The sequence below is a fragment of the Clytia hemisphaerica genome, unplaced genomic scaffold, assembly GCF_902728285.1.
Source record: "Clytia hemisphaerica strain Z4C2 unplaced genomic scaffold, Clytia hemisphaerica genome assembly, whole genome shotgun sequence".
NCBI classification, from domain to species: Eukaryota; Metazoa; Cnidaria; class Hydrozoa; order Leptothecata; family Clytiidae; genus Clytia; species Clytia hemisphaerica.
The window spans coordinates 1,771,186-1,784,074 of NW_027103359.1; the positions used below are offsets into that span (position 1 = coordinate 1,771,186).

At 34.8% G+C, this 12,889-nt stretch overlaps 1 protein-coding gene across 2 annotated transcripts; it reads right to left on the reverse strand.

Moving 5' to 3' along the window:
* Positions 1–940: 940 nt before the first annotated feature.
* LOC136822625 (uncharacterized) lies at positions 941–10,867 on the reverse strand. Of its 2 annotated transcripts, XM_067078896.1 has the most exons (9): positions 10,793–10,867; positions 10,493–10,562; positions 9,489–9,603; positions 8,241–8,467; positions 7,522–7,692; positions 5,329–5,499; positions 3,545–3,838; positions 2,824–2,934; positions 941–1,556 (listed from the first exon to the last, which is right to left on the reverse strand). In XM_067078896.1, exons 2-9 carry the CDS (start codon positions 10,551–10,553, stop codon positions 1,387–1,389), a joined length of 1,320 nt encoding a protein of 439 aa, XP_066934997.1. In that variant the 5' UTR covers positions 10,554–10,562; positions 10,793–10,867; the 3' UTR covers positions 941–1,386. The 2 variants fall into 2 exon arrangements, with proteins under 2 accessions (XP_066934997.1, XP_066935005.1); XM_067078904.1 differs by lacking the exon at positions 7,522–7,692 and having other exon boundaries at positions 1,366–1,556.
* Between the last annotated feature and the right edge of the window lie 2,022 nt (positions 10,868–12,889).

A 12,889-nucleotide genomic window follows, 5' to 3' on the forward strand; every position in this document is an offset into this window, starting at 1 on the left:
ATGAAAATGAAAATATACAGATAGGTCATTTGTAAATAAAATGGCTGATGTATGGCTGAGGAGCTTTTATAAATGTTGCTGATGTTTTGATGTCATTTTTAGTAGTTTTGAAATAGTTTTTGGAGTTTCATAAAGAGGTTAAATGGTTAGTTTATTATGCATGTCGGCCTGGGTTTTCAAAGTTTTCAGGTTCTGTCAACAAGGGTTCACTCATTCAAACTGTACCAGACTTTTTCTTTTCCACCAAAATTTAGAAACTTTGTATATCCGAGGTAAGAATATTTCTCTAAAAAGAGTTAAGAACACCGGAAGGCTTCAAAATTTTTGGTTGTTCTAATAAAAATAAAAGTTGTAGTTAATGAGTGAGGCTGAAGGCGATCTTATTGGCTATAGGAAAAAAGTATTGGCTAAAGTTTAATAAAATGAGGTACTGATTCTACCCGTAGTTTGCTTCAATGCTGGACAAAAGGTTTGTAGACTTCTGCAATATTTGCAAAATACTTCAATATCGATCAAAAACAAGTTCTGGGTGCTTTCCAAACCCATCCAAAGTCTTTCAAAGTCACCCACTGCAGTCTAACCACAAGGGCAAACCACAAGGGCTTGATTAACTAGCTTACACCAGTATCAAAACGCTGATTTTTTTATTGTGGTTCCCTCAAAAGCAATTCAAAAGCAATGCAACGACTTCAAAAGTGTTTTTCTTGATTTCATCCCCCTTTTAGACACATTGAAGAGTCATTTTGCTCTATTTCTCATCATTTTTCACTGAAATTTCATTTGTCTACAACTTTTTGTCCAGCATTGTTGTACCGTTTTCCCACGTCCATGGTTGAACTGCTTTTATTTTTTAGTTTTTAGCTTTTGTTGAGCCTCCATCTAAACAATTCATTCGTTTTCCAATAATTGTCAAAGCTGCTTAAAAAGAGGACTGCAAATATTCCAACTGTCAACTATTGTTATCATATATTTAAAATAGTTATAAAATAAACGAATACATTTTTGATAAATAAAATTATTAAATGTTTAGGATGGCTATGTAGTAGGTGACCTAATAAAACGAAACAAATTTGAAATGTTTTTGCAGTTTTAGTCAAAACAATCACGCCCAATCAAACCACACGCGCAGATATATGTAATTTTGAGCTGATCTACCTGCCTCGTAATTGCCTCCCAGATATACCCAGTTATGAATTGTACAACTATCAAATCCGCAGATTTCGAATCTTCACAATTAGTCGCATTTCAATTACATATATGCGAACAACAAATACTGAAAAATACTTTCGCTAGGGAAATGATTTATTATATATTTTCCTAATAAAATTATGTTTTATTTATTTTCCTGACTTCTATTTTTATCCCTAATTTCTCTTCAGAAATTCTTTAGTTTCTTGGTGATGGTGGATTAATTTTACAACATTGGTAATCATAACGATATTTGTTGTGAGCAGAATTCCGTTTCAAGTGAAAATATGTAAGATAGTAATTGTTACTGCAGCTTATAGCGTGTCGATCAAGGTAAGCTGCATTGCCACGACCATCATCGTTGAAACCTAAAATTGAAAGAACATTTAAGACACCCCTGTTTCACAGCCCCGATAGATTTTTTTCATCAGTGCGTATAAAAATTTCTATCAAAATCCAAATTGGGATAGAAATTCTATTGTTGAAAGGTTAAAAAATCCAGTGCAGATGATTTTGGAGTGCAATTCTTAAACATTAAATTTCGAGTGGGATGAAATCGAATTGAATATCCAAATGGGACTGAACTTCCAGGGTATTTTTCTACTGGAGAAGAAATTTTGCCAAGTCTTTAAGGGAGGCTTGGGTCCCAGCGGATCTGGGATGTTTCAAGATGACAAAGAAAAAAATAATGAAAATATAATCACTTCTGATTATCATGTCTCGACTGACGCCCTAGGCTTGTCCTGCTGACACACAACGTTGTTTCAACGTTCATCTAACGTTAAATGTTAAATTGACGTTGAAAGAACGTTGTGTGCCAGCTGAGTGGCCTTATTGAAAGATATTTTCATGAGTGACATGGCTTGATAGTATCAGATATTTTTCAAAAATACTGGAAATCACTTTAAAAGCGGAAACTTTGTGATTATTGTGTTATCTTTTGTCAAATTATTAAATTGGTCCATGATGTAAATTATGGGTGTCTCCAGGGCTTTTACAGAGGCGCTAAACAGGGGCTCTACATCTTTTAGAAACTTTTTCTCGTATACAAATCAATCAATCAATCGTAGTAAGTGATTTTTCACCATCGCCTAGAGTATCATTGAAATTTGAAATTTTCAGCTAATCAAAGCAACGAAAATTTTCCCTTACTGAACTCTTTCGATTGATTGATTTTTTGAAGCAAGTAGCTATGCTCTTTTTGCTAAATTTGATTGTTACTAATAATTTAGGTGTAGCCTAAATGAATAAGTTGGTCTCTTTTGCCCCCCCCCCATTTCTTTCTATTTGTTGGGAACTTTGACCTAATTTCAGATTTTAGATCATGTTGCAGGGACTTAATTTCTCAAAAAGGGCTAGAATTTCCTGCAAATGGATAATATAAAATCGATAATCTACGCGATACGAAGACATAAATAACGAATTCTTAAAATTTCCGAGTTTCATATTTCCTACAAAAAGGTTCTTCAAAATTTTCCAAACCCATTCCTTATATCTACCTGCGAATAACCGATCATTTACTGTGTTATCCCAGCTGGCACACAACGTTGTTTCAACGTCCATGTGACATCCATAACGTCCAAATAACGTTGTTTAAACGTTAAAACAACGTTGTGTGCCATCTGGGATCTATACCTGTATTTGACGCATAACATGATGTGGTTAGTGTAGAATCAGTTTTTTTGCAGCATGTAAAATCATATCGAATATTGTTGCCATGTCTCACAAGTTTGACCCGTTGCAAAGCTGTGGTATTGGAATATTTAAAAAGCTTTACAAAGTTAATCTTAATTATAACAGTAATAAAGGCTACCGGAATTTTCACAATGACGACTTAAAACTGAAATCTTTATATAGAGAAATTAACGTTCTAGAGAAACCATGAGTACGATAGGTTTTCTCTGAAATTCAACCTGTGGAGACGGACGATAAGAATTCTATCGCTCTATCCACTTTGTTAACAGATCATACAAATACAGTCGATGCTCTTTAATTTGATTTTTAAAGGAAATTTTTATCAATGAAACGTTCACTTCTTCGATTATTATTATCATCTGTGCTTCAATTTCTTTTAAGGTCGGTCTCCACTTTCGAGCGACATGAGCGAAAACTTTTTGACGTTTTTGTAAGGTCATTGGTCGGTTGAAAAATGAAGCAATCCCATTGGTCAAAATTGACGTAACGGATGAAAAAAGTAGAACTTCCTTCAACTTTTTTTGTTTGCGCAAAACTTTTTTATGACGTAATCTTTTCTTCAGGCAAAAAAGGTTAAGAAAAAAACTGTCGCCCATTTCGCACGAAAGTGGAGTCCGGCATTTATATATGTCTGTCATGCTAATATATTTCTCATACTAACCATTTCTGCCACAACTGACTGTTTGGCGATCGAAGTAGACAGCGTTTCCTTGAAAACCACCATTATAGGTATCCAAAGTCGAATGAGTAACACTTGAACATGAAGCCATATTTTGACAACATATATACTTATAACGTATTTGATAATTGAACCAGCCTGCCTTTTTTCTTTCTAATTTCATATATTTGATATATTGACCGTTGTTGCATCGAACGTCGTGCCTGTCCAAATAAACAGCGCCGCCTTTTCCGTCATCATTCCAATTTGTGTATGCCCAAGTGCAGGCTTCATTAGCTAAAATAATACAAACATGTTTTTCTTGATGTGTACCCCAGCTGGCAGACAACGTTGTTTCAACGTTCATCTAAAGTTCACAACGTCCATATAACGTTAGATGAACGTTAACAACGTTGTGTGCCAGCTGGGTAAGTCAAATTTACGATGCTAGACGACTAATTGAGACATATCCCAAAAAATAATGGAAGGGAAGTTATCGTTTTATACAAACTGATAATATCCTCTTGCGATTATTGTATTATTATATAACAATAATATTACTGTATCGCGTGGATTTTAAACGGCTTAATTCTACGGAGTATCCGTGAAAACCGAAATCTACCCCCCCCACATGCAAACTTATGCAACTCAGAGAATATCCTTTATTATAGATTCGAAATATCCAAATTTGTTTATGAAAAAGAGCATTCAAAAATTTTGAAACTTTCAGTTGTTCTAAACTTTTTTAGTTTAAAGCCTTGTATCTCTTTATTTTCACTATTTTTGTCAATATTCTTGTCCATATTCCTAAGAAATCAGGTGCTTTAGAGCATGAAAAGCTTAAAATTTTCTTAATTTGTTCTTATTATTTTGGCCAATCATGTTCTTCTATATAGCCTTGCTAAGAAAGCGTGTATTTCCTACCTTAAAAAAGCACTTAATCCTATTCGGGGGGGGGGCTGTTTCTGTTCGGGGGGTGTAACTAATGTTAATAGCTCATGAAATCAAAATAAAAAAGACGTTACACGCTTTTTAATAAGAACCAGTAAATTTTGTCCCTCATCTTCTTCATTTTCTGAAATATTTAGGCTCAAACGTCCTTATGATATTCTCAATAGTTTCATTATAGAAACTTAAATGGGCTTAAAATCAGTTAAAATCTCTTAAACCAGTGCTGTCTGAAATCTGAGGCTCAGATATTCTTAATTTGTTCTTAGGTTTGTCCAATTTTCAGCCTCGTGCTCTTTATAAAATTGTTCTCGGGTAAGTTATGACATGTCTTAAAATTACCATAATTTTTAGATCGCATTAGCCGGCAGAAAACGACCAATATAATGACTGAACATGAAGAGTACTATGATGTAGTTTCTAACCTGATGTGTAACCTAATTTTCTGTCTAAATTCTGATTACGTCAGCAAAAAATAGGACTTTTCGTTTTTACTAATTTCTGCTGATGTCATCAAAATTTCGAAAAATTTTCTTTTTCAATAATCGACTTTAGTGAGATACATCTTTGGTGAAAGTTTGACGACAATTGGATAAACAATTCTTGAGAAATTAAATTTCCAGTTTTTGTGACGTCATAATCAAAAATCAGCGAAAAAAAACAATATTAGGTTACACACCAGGTTGGAAACTTCATCATAGTACGCTTTATTCTTGTTTGGTCCGTTTTGTACCGACTAATGCGATCTAAAAATTATGGTAATTTTCAGTTTTCGAGACATCGAGACATGCCATAACTTACCCGAGCTCTTATGAAAAATGATGTAATGCAGGACTCACGTAAACATTTCTGTATATTACATCTCCCAGATTGTGTGGAACTTCCTTTACAGCTAGCTCCGCCATTTTGAGGTTTTGGGCTATCACATCTTCTTGTTCGAGTTCTAGAGCCGCCTCCGCAAGTTTTACTGCAGCCTCCGTAGCTTGACCATCGTCCCCAGTTACCATTAACTTAAAAGCAAAATAATTTGAGGACTTTGTTATTGATGAAGATGAGTTGACAAATTGTTTAGCGTAGGCTTGATCTATCTCAAAACAATTCTACAAAACATCGAAAGGTTTGACCTACATGTTTTTTAAAGAAACTAGCTTTACCAAGCAGCCTCAATTTTTCTTAAGAAATCGGCCTTTTGAGCCTAAAATGTTTCTTACATGTTTCTAAACTTTTTGACATAATCAGCCTAATGGAAGACTGAATTAGAAGGTTGAAAAAACCAAATTAAAAAATGTTATTTTCTCATTCTCAGCCTCGGCATGTTTCTTAGATGTTTCTTAGTTTTTAGGCATTCTGAGCCTCATGTTTCTAAAAAACGTGTTTCTTAAAAAAAAAACGTGTATCCCAAAACAGTTCTACAAAAAATCGAAAAACACTCTAGATTCGAACAATCTTAAAACTGTCCAAAACGATTTATAGAAAAAAAATAAAATCCCTATTTAGTTTATGCATAGTATAAGAAAGCCGCGGCTGGAATATGTACCGCATTGTCTTTTCAGTTAATTGCTGTTCTATGTCTGTCTCCGACCTTCATAAGAACATGAAGTGCTCAGTTTATTATTGGTAGATAGTTTTTGAAATTTTTCTTTTATTTTCCTTCACAAAAAGTTTTTTTGTTGCTAGATATCTTTGAATCTGTACCCAATTGAACTAATTTTGGACATATTTTAGGGGTATTTTGTGGAAACGATAGTTTTTCGCCAAAATTAAAATTATAAGAACTATATTCAAGATGACAACTTTCCTGTCAGTTTGAATGATAAATTTTGAAGGTGCTGGCTTGAAATTTTCACAGTATTGTCTTGGTGAACTTTTTCATTGATTTCTAAAAAGATTTCACTGAAAAATTGTGAAGGCATTCGAAGGCACTTTACTAATTTTTGAGTTCTTTTAGCCCAGCCATTTTGTGCTCGTTTAAATTTCTTATTGTTGATCTTTCCTTTACAATGATTTTATAATGCAAGTGTATTATGCAAGGACATACCATTAATGTATAAAACGCACTGAGAAGTAAGTATTAACGACAAACCAACAAAATTTACCATTAAAGATGCTACATTACTGATTTCTTGCTCAACAAATGGTCATCAAAAACGACAGAGATAGAACAACAGAAATTCAGATGTTATCATTCCAGCCGCGGCTTTCTTATACTACTTATGGTTTATGTCATAGTGACTACTGATTATAACAATCCCCGCTAGATTTTCAAACCTTGAAACAATAGAATTTTCATCCCGATTGGAATTTCAGTAGCAATTTTTTATCCTCATTTGCAGGGCTGTGAGACAGGATGTGTAAGATAAAGTCGTTATCCCATTCATGATCAAATGTATGATAAGAAAGCAGCAAATTTTCAATTCAGTTTGCAGTTTTGCGCCCTTTCCATACAGAGGCTGACAGAGAGAGATTTTCCATGTTTTGTTAAATTACGTAATTTCAGTCATAATGGAAGCAAACATGCGATTTATGTCCGGGGGGGGGGGGGGTACTTAGGCAAAATGCGTGCCGGGTATGTGCGAGCCATAAGGGTACCTTTTCTTATTCCTCAAAAGTCTCTCAAAGGGGTACAAATTCAAAAGTTAGTCTCTGAAAGGGTCCCAAAATCACGAAAATCAAAAATTTCTCTCTCAAAGGGTCACGAATTCAAAATATTTTGACCAAAATTTGGTGACAATCAAACCAAAATTTGGAAAAAATGGACCAAAATTTTGGAAAAAGTCTCTCAAAGGGTCCCAAAATCACCAAAATTTTGTCGTTCAAAGGGTCGATTTTCGATTTTCGGCTCGGACATACCCGTCACCTCGCAAACCTAGTACCCCCCTGGGGATTTATGTAAAGGATCGCACCCACAGATTCGAACGTTTGCTTCCATAATGGATCTATAAGTAAAAAATCAATTTATAATTTACGATACAAAATCTATTCGAGGTATTAGTCTAATATATTACTGCGACAACTGAGGATTGAGGCTATACCTGCACATGTTTTTGTGTTACATGATGTAGCCTGTGATGAGATTCCTACACAGTTAGCTCCGCCATTTTGTGGTTTTGGCCTGTCACATTTTCGTGTTCGAATTTTTTTACCACCTCCGCAGGTTTTACTGCAGCCTCCGTAGCTTGACCAATCTCCCCAACCGCCATCAACTGAGAAAATATGAGAAAATGATAAATCTTTTAAAAATGATTTCATTCAAGGGTAATCTGTCAGCCTTGATGCAAAATAAATTTATGGAAGCTGGGAATACATACACACTTGTAATAGGAAATCTGAAATTTTTGAAGTCTTCAGATGTTCTTAACTTTTTATTTTAAGCCTTAAAGTGTTTTTATGTTCTTATTTTCACCATTTTGTGAGAATTTTAGTCCATTTTCAAAGAAGTTGGGTGTTTTAATAGACGTCAATGCAATGACTTCTCTCAATCTTTTCCAAGCAAAGATCTTAACTGCCATCTTTGTGCCCAATTTCTGTCTACTCTAACAGTTGGTATGACAAGTCAGAAAGCCGAATGTCTATACTAGAGCTTTAGATTGAGTAATCTTATCTCAGCGGAAAGTTACTGGGAGCTTTAGAGTAAGTACAGCGTTCCATCTCACGCCTCCGCCACTGCTCGAGGACGTCAATGAGCTAGAAAATGCGGGTCCGCAAAATAAATGACCTTGTGTAGACGATAGGAGCATCAGTCAATACTAACCTGCAGTGGAATAAATATAAACAATGCCCGCTTCTCCCATACAGTGTGACCCCTTTGTGCATGATTGGTAATTTGCGTTGAAACATTTATTGCTAACTTGTGAGTTGTCTTTCAAAAAGGATGAGAGTTTTGCAGTGTCAGTAGTTCCACGACACTCTTCGTAATCACCGAGTGCGATTGCTTTAGAACCTTCTTTCTTTGCTTTAGCAATACAATCACAAGCCAAACTAAAATACATTCGCATGAAAAATAAATGATTTTAATTTAACTTAAAAGCGAACCGTTGAAAATTGTTGAAGCCACAATTTTCACAAGTTATATAAACTGAAGGTCCTAAACAGCGAAGACGAATGGGGAGGCTCTTTAATAAATGGAGGTCTCAAATTGTTTTCAGCTCAACACAGTAGAGTACTGGCTCAACAGTTCTAAATGGCAATCTAGTGGGGGATAAGAGGTTAGTAGAGTTCTTTTATGGAGAGGTCTATAGGCCTTTTTCTATCTATCTATTAATTTCTATTTAAATAGAATTAAGGTAGCATTGGACTAAAAATGAATTCATAACATAACAATAACATTGACAAATTCGTAGGCAACCGTGCAGACACATGAACCTTTATAAATTATTTGATATTCCGGGATGACAGATTGGCGGCCGCCCACGCTAAAGCTCTAAATAAGCGGGCTAATTTTCCATCGGAGCGAAATGATGGTCGGCCTTTGATGTGCCGCATACCCAGTAAGGTTCAATTACCCTTGCCCGTAAAGCTAAATATATTTCAGTTAGACCTGCCAATCTCCGAAATGAAGGGGAGGGTTACTAGACCTCCCACTGCAAAATCCTTGACGCGGTCTTGCAAAATTCCGTAATCTAAACCTTCCAGATGTTGAAAATTTTCCCGACCTTTAGAGCTTTAGCTGTCGGATGAAAATTTTGGAATCTGGTTGCCAGATAACTGATACATTTTGGGTTAATTATTACATTGTTATGATATAGACAGGTATGCAACAATAGTGATACTTTCCCAGCAGGCACACAACGTTGTTTTAACGTCCATCTAACGTTATATGGACGTTGTGGACGTTAGATGGACGTTAAAACAACGTTGTGTGCCTGCTGGGTTCAATCATATTCAAACTTTTTAGCTTTCCAGGCACTAAGGTTCTCTTTAAATTCATGAGTTGAGGATGAGTTGACTACTTTTGTAAGCAGAATGTTCCATTGCTCAATTTTGAACTGACTAAACTTACTTTTTAATGGATCCTTCTTGGTAGATTGGTCTTCTGATCAGTATTTTGTTAAATAAACCAGCTGGTTTTTTGTAACATCCAGCGATTTTCACACTTCCAGCTGATCCTCCACAATCTGAGGAATGAAAAAAGATTTTATATTGTATGTATGTTATTGTTCCCACTAAAGTTTCCCATTTCGGGTTCCCATTTAAGGTTTTCGCTTAGGGTTTCCTCTTAGGGTTCCCACTTAGGGTTTCCACTTAGGGATCTCACTTGGGGCTCCCACTTAGGGTTCCCACTTAGGGTTCCCTGGTTCCCCCATCCCACTTTTACAGTGTGCCTTCTCATAGCGGTCCACTAAAAGTTGGCCGACAACTATTTTTCAACTTTTGAGACAAGCTAAAATCTTGCTGCAAATTGCCATTTTTTCGTTGAGGATGGAATTATCATAGGTTATCGTCCTCATAAGTAACGATAAACTAAGGTTTTGTTTTTATACATAAGTGTTCCCGCTTTATATTATAGTTTTGTTTCAGGTCGTTGTCTCCTATTGTTATATTGTGTTTGATTTCGTGCTGAATAAAGCTGTTTTTCTTTCCTTCTTTTTAACCAATCTTGCTCCACATCCCTTTCAATTCAGTGTGAAAAGGGATGTAAATTGAAATTGATGAGTAAGCAAATACACGTTTTTCATAGGAATATACTTTATAAGAATGTTTATGATGAGATTGGCTAAAGAATTAAGAATATGGTTAGAATAACAACATCACAGAATTTGGTAACCGAACCTAAAAATGCCATTTTTAAAGTATTTTACAATTAAATTGCTAATTATTCCCCAGTATGGCAAATTTTTGCCTGACCTAGGTATTACATGTTAGATTTTGGCTGAGATTGGATCCAAAGCTAACAATACCGTAAGAATATTTCAGAATAATATTTCTCCCAAAAGGTTAACAATATTTATGATGAATTGGGAAAACACCATTCATATGATGATGATAAAAAAAGCAATTACTTACCAAGTGTATCGGCAAAGCTGGACGAAACAAAGAAGGTGAGCAACGCAAATTTGATCATCATTTTTTGATACTATTATAATTACAGAAAAGTAAAGATTGGTATTCAAGAATAGTTTCTTTTTGGGTTGAAGGAACGGCTGGGTTTTTCAGGATATATATTTCAACTTTTTTAAAAAACTTTCCCAAGGTTTCAAAAATTTTGGATTTTCTTAATAAAAAAAGAACGTGTATTATCTGATTAATAGAGTACTAAAGTATCTATTATTAAATACAATTACTACCAGAAAAACCTAAAAGTACCTTTTAACCCAATAAGAAAGCACGTCTAAATTTACAATGTTCTTGTTAAGTGTCATGAACGTGTCTTGATTGATGAAACAAAAGCATCGAAATGAATTAAAATCTAAATCCAACCATATAAAAATGCTTGATCCAAATAAAGTCACAGGACGTGAAAAGCGCACGCAAGTTTTTTTATAAGAAAAAAAACTATATAAGAACACAAAGGCTTCGATGGCTAAAAGCTTAAGAACCATTTTAAGGCCAAATTATTCAATTTCGTCGAAAAATTGACCAAATTAAACACAAAGTGAACATCTTAAAAGCATTTTTAGGCTGAAAAATCAAAAAGGTTGAGAACATCTGAAGGCTTCGAACATTTTCGATGTTCTTATTAATTATGAAAAATTCTTGAATGTCGACACTCTCCCCACAAAAGAGCACATGTCAATAATGTTGTTAATATAATTTTGTGTTTAACTTAAATGCGTGTTAAATATGACCATTGAGATGTTGTGTTGTTTTAGAACATGCTGCTGCTAGGTTAACTAAAACGTGGTATTTTTTTAGTTTATTAGTTTCAAAAATTAGCCAAACTATATTCCCCAGTGGTAAATTAAACTCCAATTTTTGTCCTCACTGAAATTATTCAAACAAACGAACCCTCCCAGCTGGCACACAGCGTTGTTTTAACATTCAAATAACGTTATTTGGAAGTTATGAATGTCACATGGACGTTGTTTTGACGTTGTGTGCCGTCTGGGCTCACTATTACAAAATATTGTGCTAATTTTTTTAGTCCTCGCTGATTTTTCTGACTTGAGAACAATGGAATTCAAATCATCTGTCATAAAAACATGGGAATCCCGTTTTTAGCAATTATTTTATTCATCCAAAATGGCTGAAAAAGTCATAGCTTTTCTTCAAATTTGAAATGCCTTTGAACTTGGACTTTTTTAAGAGAGCTGAGAAAAGGTCCAAATTAATTTTCCTCGGAATTGGTATTAAATAAATTGAGTTATTCAATGGCTGCGTTTAGACCGAATGGCATTTGTAATTTGGCATTTGCTCATGAGGGATTCGATTTTAATAGCTTTTCCATTGTATTTTCTGTCATGGCATTTAAGGAATCGTCTTTTTAGAGTCATTACTGAAAAGGTGATTCCCTCAAGCTCAACTTTGACAGATCAAACAATGAAAAGCATGGAATTTCTCAAAAACTGCAGTCATTAAGACTGAAACTTTTTGCCGTAGAGCTAGGCTATGGCAAATTTTGCAAATTTTACAATCTATAGAAAGAACTGAATAAAAAACGTGCAAATACTTTCAAAAATCAAAAATGTCATTTTTTCTCTTTGTTTTGGTTCCTTTGTTTGATTTGAAATGCCAGAAAAGGGGATTCCTTTGCTCAAAATGGCATTTCAAATGCCAACGAAATGCCAACACGCTGGCATCATTAGGCATTTGACAAACCAAACAATTGCGCGGAACAATAGAATTCAAAAGAATACTGCAAGCAATTACATAAAGTCTGTCCATTATTTTGATTCAATTAAAGTGACATTTCCATAATTAAAAGTTTAGTAATTACTGTTATACATTTGGGCATCATATAAAAGATTTCTTTCAAAATAAACTCATTTCAATTACACTTGGAGGTTTCTGGGGAATTCGTAAATAGTAAACTGCATACTGATACAGTCTGCTAGACATTAATATGGTAATATTTGCTCTTCATCTTTGATTTTTTGTACAGTGATTAGATTGACACATGCGCGATAAAATTTCTATTATCTGTCTTCAGAGGTTAATATATTTTTTGAAAACTTAACCTCTGATACTCAGGGTATCATCCTCGATGTTGATGATTCCAAGGCCTCCCATCTTGATCGGAAACGAGAGGATCTTCCTTTCAATATCGGAGCACTGTCTGCCATCACATATGGCTGGTATTAGGTGAAAACGGATGACATTTTCGATGGGTCGAAGCAATTCTGATATATTGTCTAGAGTTCGGATGATATAGTTGAATTTTTTCCGGTAGCCAATAACGAAGGCGACATACGCAGCTTGGGGTTGAGTTATTGCAATGTCTGACAAAGTTTTGATTTCTTTAAC

Bases quoted from the DNA above. Each gene is read 5' to 3' on its own strand.
- LOC136822625 (XM_067078896.1), bottom strand. From the start codon at position 10,553: ATGATGATCAAATTTGCGTTGCTCACCTTCTTTGTTTCGTCCAGCTTT. The intron at 5,500-7,521 runs GTATAGCCTCAA...TTTGCTTTTAAG, and splicing joins TAACACAAAAACATGTGCAG to TTAATGGTAACTGGGGACGA. The intron at 2,935-3,544 runs GTTAGTATGAGA...CCAATACCACAG, and splicing joins AGTCAGTTGTGGCAGAAATG to CTTTGCAACGGGTCAAACTT.